The sequence below is a fragment of the Oncorhynchus kisutch genome, linkage group LG30 (genome assembly GCF_002021735.2).
Source record: "Oncorhynchus kisutch isolate 150728-3 linkage group LG30, Okis_V2, whole genome shotgun sequence".
Classification (NCBI taxonomy): Eukaryota; Metazoa; Chordata; class Actinopteri; order Salmoniformes; family Salmonidae; genus Oncorhynchus; species Oncorhynchus kisutch.
The window spans coordinates 25,937,307-25,949,935 of record NC_034203.2 but is presented as its reverse complement, the minus strand read 5'-3'; the positions used below and the strand labels follow the sequence as shown (position 1 = coordinate 25,949,935).

The window sequence follows — 12,629 nt, the reverse complement described above, 5'->3', positions numbered from 1 at the left end:
ATATAGAATTTTCCTTTGAGCTTATCTCACCTTTCTACATTAGAATGTATTCTCTCTGTATATTGGCTGGATAATGGTTATGTTTGTTTGCTTTCTAAGCAGAGTGCTCATATACACTAATCTCACTTTAATAATTTAGGCTGATTTTAATAATTTAGGCTGAATCGTGTTTAATGGCTGACTCGTGTTTTGTCTTCTTTCTGTACAGAGAGCTCAGATACACTTAATAAGAACTTCTCCATCGCCTTTTCCATCATCGGCATGTTCTCCTCCCACGCTGTCAGCAACCTGAGCATCTTCTTCTGCGCTGAGATCACCCCCACCGTCATCAGGTGAGCCCACCCACACACTGGGACCGGACCACTGGAGCGTACCACTGAGGGGGGTTGAGGGATAGAATTCAGAGGGGCTGTGAGGATATGTTCAAGCCAGGGTTGAGGAGAAACATTGTGTTAGGCCTCATGGGAATTGAAAACAGGGTTTCATTTTATTCCCCTTTTATTCAGAGATGGCTTGAGTAAAATGTCTGGTTCAGTTTATAACACTTTACAGAACATTCACTCTGTCAAGCAATGTAAATATACTGTCTATACATCTGGAATTGAAGAAAGATTGAAGAAGAAAATACCCTGTGTTTTATGATGCTCATTATCCAAATATAACATAGTCTTAGTCTTTTGATCGCAATAGAGAGGTTAATGACTTAAGGTTGCGCTGACCTGCTAGGATATCACCAGGATATTACAACCCTGCTGTTAGCACAGCACTCCCACCATTTCAAAATATTGTGTGATCATGGACCTCTACTTACATGCCCCCATCTATAACATAGTAAGGGTGTAGTTCTACATATTGTTTTGAATTTGCCTTTCCCTCTCTGTACAAACTACGGCACAGCTTTGGATCTCATGATGCTGTGTTGTATTATGTAAGGTATGGTGCACTGTACTGCCTCGAGGGACTGCGGAGCACCACCTGGTGGCCAGTCACAGACCAGAAAGGAGAGAAATGATGGTCCTGCATTGGCAGGATTCTCTTACAAATCAAATCTAATTTTATTTGTCACATGCACCGATTACAACGGGTGTAGTCTATACCGTGAAATGCTTGGTTACGAGCCCTTCCCAACAATGCAGAGTGAAAAACGAAACGAATACAAGTAATAGTAACACATGAATGAAGCTATATCCAGGGAGTATCGGTACCAGATCAATGTGCAGGGATATGAGGTAATTGTTACAGCCTTAATTCTAAATTTATTAGATTGAGATTTTGTGTCACTGGCCTACGCAAAATAATACCCCATAATGTCAAAGTGGAATAATGTTTTCAGACATTTTTAGAAATAAATTACAAATGAAAAGCTGAAATGTCTTGAGTCAATACATGTTCAACCCGTTTGTTATGGCAAGCCTACATAAGAGTGAAAATGTGCTTAAAACTTCTTAAGGCTAGGGGGCAGTATTTTGACGTCCGGATGAAAAGTGTGCCCAAAGTAAACTGCCTGCTACTCAGGCCCAGAAGCTAGGATTGGCATATTATTAGTAGATTTGGATAGAAAGCACTCTGAAGTTTTTCAAACGATTTGAATAATGTATCTAAGTATAACAGAACTGTTTTGGCAGGTGAAACTCTGAGCACAATCCATCCAGGGAAAAAATGTTTTGAGGTCAATGTGTTTTCTATTAGTTTTCTATGGGAAGCTCTTTTTAATAGGAATTTGCTTGCAGTTCCTAAGGCTTCCACAAGATATCAACAGTCTTTAGAAATTGGTTGATGTTTTTCTTTTGAGAAATTAAGAAGTAACCCTGTTATTTCCATGTGTCACTCAGAGGGACTCAAGTCTTTTGGTGCGCACAACCTGGAATGTGCTTCACTTTGTTTTCGTCCGGTATTGAACACAGTTTATCCCGTCTTAAATTTTATTGATTATTTACGTTTTAGGAGTTGGACTAGGAAAGTTGTTTGAAATGTTTGGACCAAGTTTACAGGTAACTTATTAGATACTTCGTAGGCATGTTGGGCAAGTCGAAACCGGTGTATTTCTGAATGGACATTTTGGGGATATAAAGAAGACATTTATCAAACAAAAGGACCCTTTGTGATGTTTCTGGAACATTTTGGCGTGCCAACATAAGAAGATCTTCAAAGGTAAGGCATGAATTATATCGTTATTTCTGATTTTTGTGTCGCACCTGGCTGGTTGAAATAGGATTTTCTTGTGTTTGTATGCGGGGTGCTGTCCTCAGATAATCGCATGGTCTGCTTTCGCCGTAAAGCCTTTTTGAAATCTGACACTGTGGCTGGATTAACAAGAAGTTAAGCTGTATTTTGATGTATAACACTTGTATGTTTAATGAATTCTTATTATGAGTATTTCTGTTTTTGAATTTGGAGCTGCAATTTCACTGGATGTTGTCAAATCAATCCCGTTAATGGTACCCGAGCTGGAATGGGGGTGAAGGGATCCCTAAGAGGTTTTTAACAAGTCACATAATACGTTTCATGGACTCTGTGTGCAATAATAGTGTTTAACATGATTTTTTAATGACTACCTTGTATTTTTACCACACACATACAATTATCTGTAAGGTCTCTTAATCGAGCAGTGAATTTCAAACACAGATTCAACCACAAAGACCAGGAAGGTTTTCCAATGCCTCGCAAAGAAGGGTACCTATTGGTAGATGAGTAAAAACATCCGACATTGAATATCCTTCACCGCTCAGGGATTTCATCACGAGGCCAATGGTGACTTTAAAAAAGTTTAACACTAGAACCGCCATAGGCCAATGGCCACTGAAGTTTGATTTTGTAAATAAATCAAATCTGCCCCAAAACATTGCTATGTCCTGCCCATTTCCTTAACTTTTCCTAAATGTTTGTATTATATCAGAATTTTGAAAACACAAAAGTATTTAGAGCCCTTTTACTTGTTTTTTTCCACACTTTTTCCTAACTTAACCTACCAAGACAATGTGCTGTAGGACATTGGTACCCAGCCAGGCACTAATGCGTCTCTCTTGCTCCTCACTGAATGAATGACAAATGGATGGGCAATACGTGTGTACCATACTTCACAATTGATTTGAAATTAGGCCTAACTGAATGAAAAGGAGGGTGAAGAGGTTGATTAAATTTACAACTAGTGTAATGATGAGTTTGTGTAATAAGAATGAGCCTATAGACAAGATTAAATTGACAAGTGACAATATTAGGCCTATCAATTGTCAAATTGTACAAGCAGAGAGGGGTGTAACTTGTAATTTACAAATGCATGGAAAGGAAAATCACTTTTTCAAATCCTCCTTCAGAATCACATGCAGGTAAAACATATTTATTTCTATATAATATCAGGAAGAGCATATTCTGCAGTTTCTATTACACTTACATTTGTCAAATAACTATCATAATTCAAGAGGTGCAGCTCTATTTCCAAATGTTACTTTTTCCAAGAATATCCGTACTGTCAATGCATTCAGCACATGACCACTAGTGCAGCAGCAATGCTCTGTCTACTAAGTCAAAACTAGTAACCTAATCATCTTCAAATTAAAATATGAAATTTATCCTTTACAATTGTTCATGTACTGGTGCTTTTGTTTAGGAATACAGCAAATGATTTCACCTGTGCACCTGGCTGGTTATAGTATTATATTTTTTGTTCTACTTTGTCAAAATAAGCTTGAACTGGACTTTATTAGTTACTGCTGTATAACTGTATTACTAATTGAATCTACAGATAAAGTTGATCAAATGGATTAAACTGTAATGTTTTTATTGTAAGGGAAATGAAAATAGGCTGGAGGTCTTATGTTTTTTCTGGACTTTGAAGAATTATACAAACCATTTCTAGCTTTTCCACAAATATGTCTTAAGTTGATGTACTATTTATCAAGGGTTGGTGCTTATGTTTTTGCACCTTGTGGGTTGATATGGATCTGATGCATATGCTAAAGAAGACACCCATCAACGTTGTCTATCGGGTTAATAGATGTGATAGGAGAAGGATCAACAACATTGTTGTTCAGGACTACCTGGCATGATGACTCCTTGCTGTCCCCAGTCCACCTGGCCGTGCTGCTGCTCCAGTTTCAACTGTTCTGCTTGCGGCTATGGAATCCTGACCTGCTCCACTCACTAGACCTGTTCATATTTAGGTAGGTTGTTTCCCCACCTGCATTTGTGGGATATTATTTTGTGCATGTGCACCACGTAATCACATTTCGTTGTTAGTCTATTGATTTATTGTTTTGTTTTTGCTAAGTTTCACTTCATAATAAATAATAAAATGTGGAATTCAACATCCGCTGTGCCTTGGTCCGTCTCTCCTCATGATCGTGACAGAATATGAGGTAAGGAGGTAAGGAAGTTTTGGACTTGGGAGGACATGAGAGGATGCGAAACATTTCCTTGGCGGCAGACGGAAGGAAAAAATAGATGACAGCGACGAACCCAGGGTTCGCGCACACAGAAAGCCCAAGGACACCCCCAATCAAAAAAAATGTGTGGGGGGGGCACGAGGGATGGTCGGCAGATCTAGCGGTCGAGCAGCAGAGAGTGCCAGAGCCTGTGTGGGAGTCGATAGAGGAATTTAATAAGAGATACCGGAGAGAGGTTCTGGCAAGGAGTATGTTGCAGCGCAGGCGCGGTACCATCTGCGCCTGCTCCCTGCACTCGCAAGAGCCACTCTGAAGAGCTAGAGACTGTCAGGGAGGCAATGGGGAAGTTGGGAGAGAGAGATGAGAGAGATGTTGTGCAAGTGTGTTCTGCTCAACATCCGACCAGAGGATCCGGTTCGCAGTCTGGTGCAACTTGGGCCGGCTCCACACTTCTGGCCTCCAGAGCGCCTCCCCAGTCAGGTGCGTCCTGTGTCTCCTCCTCGCACTCGCCCTGAAGTATGTGTCCCCAGTCCGGTACATCCTGTGCCTGCTCCCCGCACCAGACTTCCAGTGCGCCTCCCCAGTCCGGTACGTCCTGTGTCTACTCCCCGCACTTGCCCTGAAGTGCGTGTCACCAGTCCGGTGCCACCTGTGCTGGCTCCACGCACCAGGCCTCCAGTGCCCCTTCCCAGTACGGTACGTCCTGGATCTGCTCCACTCACTAGGCCTCCAGTGCGCATTCACAGTCCAGAGCTTCCGGCGACGGTTCATAGTCTAGAGCTTCCGGCGATGATTCCCAGTCCAGAGCTACCGGCGATGATTCCCAGTCCAGAGCTTCTGGCGACGGTTCATAGTCCAGAGCTTCTGGCGACGGTTCATAGTCCAGAGCTTCTGGCGACGGTTCCCAGTGCAGAGCTTCCGGCGATGATTCCCAGTCCAGAGCTTCCGGCGACGATTCCCAGTCCAGAGCTTCCGCCGATGGTTCCCAGTCTAGAGCTTCCAGCGACGATTCCCAGTCCAGAGCTTCCAGCGATGGTTCACAGTCCGGAACCTCCTACGACGGTCCACAGTCCGGAACCTCCTGCGACGGTCCACAGACCGGAACCTCCTGCGACGGTCCACAGTCCGGAACCTCCTGCGACGGTCCACAGTCCGGAACCTCCTGCGACGGTCCATAGTCCCAATCCAGGGCAGGAGCCTTCCTCTGCGCCAGTGCCCAGTCCAGGCATGGTGTCCATTCCTGCTCCATGGCAGGAGTCTTCCTCTGCACTGGTGCCCAGTCCAGACACGGTGCCCAGTCCAGGCATGGTGTCCATTCCCGCTCCATGGCAGGAGTCTTCCTCTGCACTGGTGCCCAGTCCAGACACGGTGCCCAGTCCAGACACGGTGCCCAGTCCAGGCATGGCGTCCATTCCCGCTCCATGGCAGGAGTCTTCCTCTGCACTGGTGCCCAGTCCAGACACGGTGCCCAGTCCAGACACGGTGCCCAGTCCAGACACGGTGCCCAGTCCAGACACGGTGCCCAGTCCAGGCATGGCGTCCATTCCAGCTCCATGGCAGGCGCTTCCCTCTGTGCTGGTGCCCAGGCCAGGCATGGCGTCCAGTCCCGCTCCAAGGCTGGAGCCTTCCTCTGCGCCGGTGCCCAGTCCAGGCACGGCGTCCAGTCCCGCTCCAAGGCTAGAGCCTTCCTCCGCCATGGCCAGATCCGGGGTCTGGGCGGGGGCTACAACCTGCACTGGAGCCGCCACTGACACTAATCACCCCCCCCTACCCTCCCCATTTGGTGTCAGGTTTTGCGTCCGGAGTCGGCACCTCTAGGGGGGGGGGGGGGTACTGTCACATCCTGACCATAGAGAGCCCTTAGTTCTCTATGGTGTAGTAGGTCAGGGGTGATCTAGTATAGATATTTATATGTGGGTGCTAATATGGTTCCCAATTAGAGGCAGCTGTTTATTGTTGCCTCTGATTGGGGATCATATTTAGGTAGGTTGTTTCCCCACCTGCATTTGTGGGATATTATTTTGTGTTTTGTGCATGTGCACCACGTAGTCACATTTCGTTAGTTGTTAGTCTATTGATTTATTGTTTTGTTTTTGCTAAGTTTCACTTTATAATAAATATGTGGAACTCAACATCCACTGCACCATGGTCTGTCTCTCCACAAGTACGTGACATCACAGAAAAAATCTGAGGAAAACCTGATTCAGTCTGCTTTCCAACAGACACTGGAAGACAAATTCACCTTTCCGCAGGACAATAACCTAAAACACAAGGCCAAATATACACGAGAGTTGTTTACTAGGGCATCATTGAATGTTCCTGAGTGGCGTAGTTACAGTTTTGACTTCAATTGAATTGAAAATCTATGGCAAGACTTGAATCTGCCACTCTATCAATGATCAACAACTAATTTGACAGACTTAAAAAAATAATAATAATAATAATAATGTGCAAATATTGTACTATCCAGGTGTGCATAGCTCTTAGGGACTTACCCAGAAAGACTCACAGCTGTATTCGCTGCCAAAGGAGATTGTAACATATTGACTCTGGGGGGTGAATTCCTATCTAAATTAGATTTTAGTATTTCATTTTCAATACATTTGCGAAAATGTATAAAAACATGTTTTTACATTGTCATTATGGGATATTGTATGTAGATGTGTGAGACAAAAAAATACATTTGATCCATTTTGAATTCAGGCTGTAACAACAAAATGTAGAATAAGACATACATGTATGAATACTTTCTGAAGGCACTGCATAATGAGTGCAAAAGTGTGTGTGTGTGTGTGTGTGTGTGTTGTGTCGGTATGTGTGTGTGTGTTTGTGTGTGTGTGTGTGTTATACACTGTATGTGTGTTTGTATGTAATGTATGTGAACGTGTGTGGGTTTCGTGTCAGTGTAGTGTGAGTTTGTATATAGTGTGTATGTATAGTCTTGTGAGTGTGCATAGAGTAAGTGCAAGATAGGGTCAGCGTAGGTAGACCAGGTAACCATTTCAGTAATTATTTAATTAAATGCGGCAATAATGACATGCAAACCTGGGAAGCTTTGTGTTCACATTGCCCTAAAAAAGGGAACCGAAACCATTGCCCTAAAAAAGGGAACCGAAACCGTGTATTTCAAGCTAACCGAATTCAGACTACCTCTCAAGATGGTCTCATTTCGGTTCGCTTTGGGGGCTCTTTTGACAGGTCTCAGTTCCTTTTGGAGTGTTCACACTGCACAGAAAAATTAAGTGAACTGCACTGAGTTCACAAAAATGGTCTGAAAGGTGCCAAGTGTGAAAACACCCATACTCACATCAACCATGTAGAGCGAGATCACACACTCATCCGTAACAGGGGCTTTCAAGCAAGACTCAGTGTTGTATTTCTCGAAGTGAGCATAAAAGGCATTTCGCTCGTTTGATAGTTCTGCATCACTGGGCATCTCATGGCTGGGTTTCCCTTCGTAATCTGTTACCGTCTGCAAAACCTGCAACATAAGACGAGCGTCGGAGTTGGTGTCCTTTTGCATGTTTGATATTGCGTCGGAGGTCGCAGCAGGCTTTGTTGTATCAAATCAAATCAAATCAAATGTATTTATATAGCCCTTCGTACATCAGCTGATATCTCAAAGTGCTGTACAGAAACCCAGCCTAAAACCCCAAACAGCAAGCAATGCAGGTGTAGAAGCACGGTGGCTAGGAAAAACTCCCTAGAAAGGCCAAAACCTAGGAAGAAACCTAGAGAGGAACCAGGCTATGTGGGGTGGCCAGTCCTCTTCTGGCTGTGCCAGGTGGAGATTATAACGGAACATGGCCATGTTCAAATGTTCATAAATGACCAGCATGGTCGTATAATAATAAGGCAGAACAGTTGAACTGGAGCAGCAGCACAGTCAGATGGACTGGGGACAGCAAGGAGTCATCATGTCAGGTAGTCCTGGGGCATGGTCCTAGGGCTCAGGTCCTCAGAGAGAGAGAAAAAAAAGAAGAGAGAAATAGAGAGAGCATATGTGGGGTGGCCAGTCCTCTTCTGGCTGTGCCGGTTGGAGATTAAAACAGAACATGGCCAAGATGTTCAAATGTTCATAAATGATCAGCATGTTCGAATAATAAGAAGGCAGAACAGTTGAAACTGGAGCAGCAGCACGGCCAGGTGGACTGGGGACAGCAAGGAGTCATCATGTCAGGTAATCCTGGGGCATGGTCCTAGGGCTCAGGTCCTCCGAGAGAGAGAAGGAGAGAATTAGAGAACGCACACTTAGAATCACATAGGACACCGAATAGGACAGGAGAAGTACTCCAGATATAACAAACTGACCCTAGCCCCCTGACACATAAACTACTGCAGCATAAATACTGGAGGCTGAGACAGGAGGGGTCAGGAGACACTGTGGACCCATCCGAGGATGGACACATGTATGTGTCCATGTCCGTGTCCCGTTCCTTGTAAGGAGTAGCTCTAGCCTTTAGCCCAGCGCAGATATTGCCTGTTGTCGAATCCAAGATGGCGTAGCAGTAAGTCGTCCTGTCGTGTCGTGTCCCGTGTCCCGTGTCCCTGTATATTTTGTTTATATTTTGTTTATTTTTCGTTTTTTTACATATTTTTCGTTTTTTACATAGCTATCCCTTTAAAAACATTTTGCTAAACCTAAGCTTCCAAATACGCTGGATCTTCACAACTAGCTATCTAGCTAAACCGCAACCCTGGACGATTACCCCTGGCTAGCGTTTCCACCCACTTAGCTTGAAGCTAGCCCGGCCTGCGCTACCACCGTAGCATACTCCTGAGCTACAATACCCGGGCCCACGACCGGTCTATCGATGTCACCGCATGAAGAGGAATAAACAGACTCACCCCATCGCGACGTCCCCCAAAGGCTAACTCTCTAGCCCTCGCTATCTCCCTGCTTGCTAATTCGGCCTGCTAACTGCTAGCTTGTCCAGCTCCGGTCCGCTAACTGCTACCTTGTCTAGCCCGGGCCTACAAACTGTTAGCTTGTTAGCACAGGCCTGCTAACCGCCTGAATCGCCGCGTCCCAAACGCCCAACGGACCCATATTTACTTTCTATCTCTTTTGACTTTTAATTTGTTTATACCTTCCGGAAACCTGCCTCACCCAATGTGATACGGAATCGCTATTATTTTTTATTTATTTTTAGAACACACTCAAGAACCTCCAGAAGCTAACCAGCTAACTAGCTACAAGCTATTTAGTCATTGTTCGTTTTTTTAACCTGGATAACACTCGCCAGTCCAGCTTCCCTTCCCCATCCACCGCTGCCCCCTGGACACTGATCTCTTGGCTACATAGCTGATGCACGCTGGACTGTCCATAAATCACGGTACTCCATTCTGCTTGTTTGTTTTATCTGTTGGCCCCGTTGCCTAGTCTACGCCATTTTACCTGCTGTTGTTGTGCTAGCTGATTAGCTGTTGTCTCACCTACTGTTTTAGCTAGCTTTCCCAATTCAACACCTGTGATTACTGTATGCCTCGCTATATGTCTCTCTCAAATGTCAATATGCCTTGTATACTGTTGTTCAGGTTAGTTATCATTGTTTTAGTTCACAATGGAGCCCCTAGTTCCACTCTTCATACCCCTGATAACTCCTTTGTCCCACCTCCCACACATGCGGTGACCTCACCCATTACTACCAGCATGTCCAGAGATACAACCTCTCTCATCATCACCCAGTGCCTGGGCTTACCTCCGCTGTACCCGCACCCCACCATACCCCTGTCTGCGCATTATGCCCTGAATATATTCTACCATGCCCAGAAACCTGCTCCTCTTATTCTCTGTCCCCAACGCTCTAGGCGACCAGTTTTGATAGCCTTTAGCCGCACCCTCATACTACTCCTTCTCTGTTCCGCGGGTGATGTGGAGGTAAACCCAGGCCCTGCATGTCCCCAGGCACCCTCATTTGTTGACTTCTGTGTTCGAAAAAGCCTTGGTTTCATGCATGTCAACATCAGAAGCCTCCTCCCTAAGTTTGTCTTACTCACTGCTTTAGCACACTCTGCTAACCCTGATGTCCTTGCTGTGTCTGAATCCTGGCTCAGGAAGGCCACCAAAAATTCAGAGATTTCCATACCCAACTATAACATCTTCCGCCAAGATAGAACCGCCAAAGGGGGAGGAGTTGCAGTTTACTGCAGAGATGGCCTGCAAAGTAATGTCATACTTTCCAGGTCCATACCCAAACAGTTCGAACTACTAATTTTGAAAATTACTCTCTCCAGAAATAAGTCTCTCACGGTTGCCGCCTGCTACCGACCCCCCTCAGCTCCCAGCTGTGCCCTGGACACCATTTGTGAATTGATCGCCCCCCATCTAGCTTCAGAGTTTGTTCTGTTAGGTGACCTAAACTGGGATATGCTTAACACCCCGCCAGTCCTACAATCTAAGCTAGATGCCCTCAATCTTACACAAATCATCAAGGAACCCACCAGGTACAACCCTAACTCTGTAAACAAGGGCACCCTCATAGACGTCATCCTGACCAACTGGCCCTCCAAATACACCTCCGCTGTCTTCAACCAGGATCTCAGCGATCACTGCCTCATTGCCTGTATCCGCTACGGAGCCGCAGTCAAACGACCACCCCTCATCACTGTCAAGCGCTCCCTAAAACACTTCTGTGAGCAGGCCTTTCTAATCGACCTGGCCCGGGTATCCTGGAAGGACATTGACCTCATCCCGTCAGTTGAGGATGCCTGGTCATTCTTTAAAAGTAACTTCCTCACCATTTTAGATAAGCATGCTCCGTTCAAAAAATGCAGAACTAAGAACAGATACAGCCCTTGGTTCACCCCAGACCTGACTGCCCTCGACCAGCACAAAAACATCCTGTGGCGGACTGCAATAGCATCGAATAGTCCCCGTGATATGCAACTGTTCAGGGAAGTCCGGAACCAATACACGCAGTCAGTCAGGAAAGCTAAGGCCAGCTTCTTCAGGCAGAAGTTTGCATCCTGTAGCTCCAACTCCAAAAAGTTCTGGGACACTGTGAAGTCCATGGAGAACAAGAGCACCTCCTCCCAGCTGCCCACTGCACTGAGGCTAGGTAACACGGTCACCACTGATAAATCCATGATTATCGAAAACTTCAATAAGCATTTCTCAACGGCTGGCCATGCCTTCCGCCTGGCTACTTCAACCTCGGCCAACAGCTCCGCCCCCCCCGCAGCTCCTCGCCCAAGCCTCTCCAGGTTCTCCTTTACCCAAATCCAGATAGCAGATGTTCTGAAAGAGCTGCAAAACCTGGACCCGTACAAATCAGCTGGGCTTGACAATCTGGACCCTCTATTTCTGAAACTATCTGCCACCATTGTCGCAACCCCTATTACCAGCCTGTTCAACCTCTCTTTCATCTCGTCTGAGATCCCCAAGGATTGGAAAGCTGCCGCAGTCATCCCCCTCTTCAAAGGGGGAGACACCCTGGACCCAAACTGTTACAGACCTATATCCATCCTGCCCTGCCTATCTAAGGTCTTCGAAAGCCAAGTCAACAAACAGGTCACTGACCATCTCGAATCCCACCGTACCTTCTCCGCTGTGCAATCTGGTTTCCGAGCCGGTCATGGGTGCACCTCAGCCACACTCAAGGTACTAAACGACATCATAACCGCCATCGATAAAAGACAGTACTGTGCAGCCGTCTTCATCGACCTCGCCAAGGCTTTCGACTCTGTCAATCACCATATTCTTATCGGCAGACTCAGTAGCCTCGGTTTTTCGGATGACTGCCTTGCCTGGTTCACCAATTACTTTGCAGACAGAGTTCAGTGTGTCAAATCGGAGGGCATGCTGTCCGGTCCTCTGGCAGTCTCTATGGGGGTGCCACAGGGTTCAATTCTCGGGCCGACTCTTTTCTCTGTGTATATCAATGATGTTGCTCTTGCTGCGGGCGATTCCCTGATCCACCTCTACGCAGACGACACCATTCTATATACTTTCGGCCCGTCTTTGGACACTGTGCTATCTAACCTCCAAACAAGCTTCAATGCCATACAACACTCCTTCCGTGGCCTCCAACTGCTCTTAAACGCTAGTAAGACCAAATGCATGCTTTTCAACCGGTCGCTGCCTGCACCTGCATGCCCGACTAGCATCACCACCCTGGATGGTTCCGACCTAGAATATGTGGACGTCTATAAGTACCTAGGTGTCTGGCTAGACTGCAAACTCTCCTTCCAGACTCATATCAAACATCTCCAATCGAAAATCAAATCAAGAGTCGGCTTTCTATT

General features: G+C 45.8%; 1 protein-coding gene across 1 annotated transcript in view; it reads left to right on the top strand.

Moving 5' to 3' along the window:
- The window catches only part of LOC109875122 (solute carrier family 22 member 23-like), an 81,444-nt gene that overhangs the window by 59,281 nt on the left and 9,534 nt on the right, over positions 1 to 12,629 (top strand). Inside the window, exon 9 of the mRNA XM_020467331.2 lies at positions 209 to 332. Within this exon, the coding sequence (XP_020322920.1) occupies positions 209 to 332 (124 nt within the window). The remainder of the gene's footprint in view (positions 1 to 208; positions 333 to 12,629) is intronic.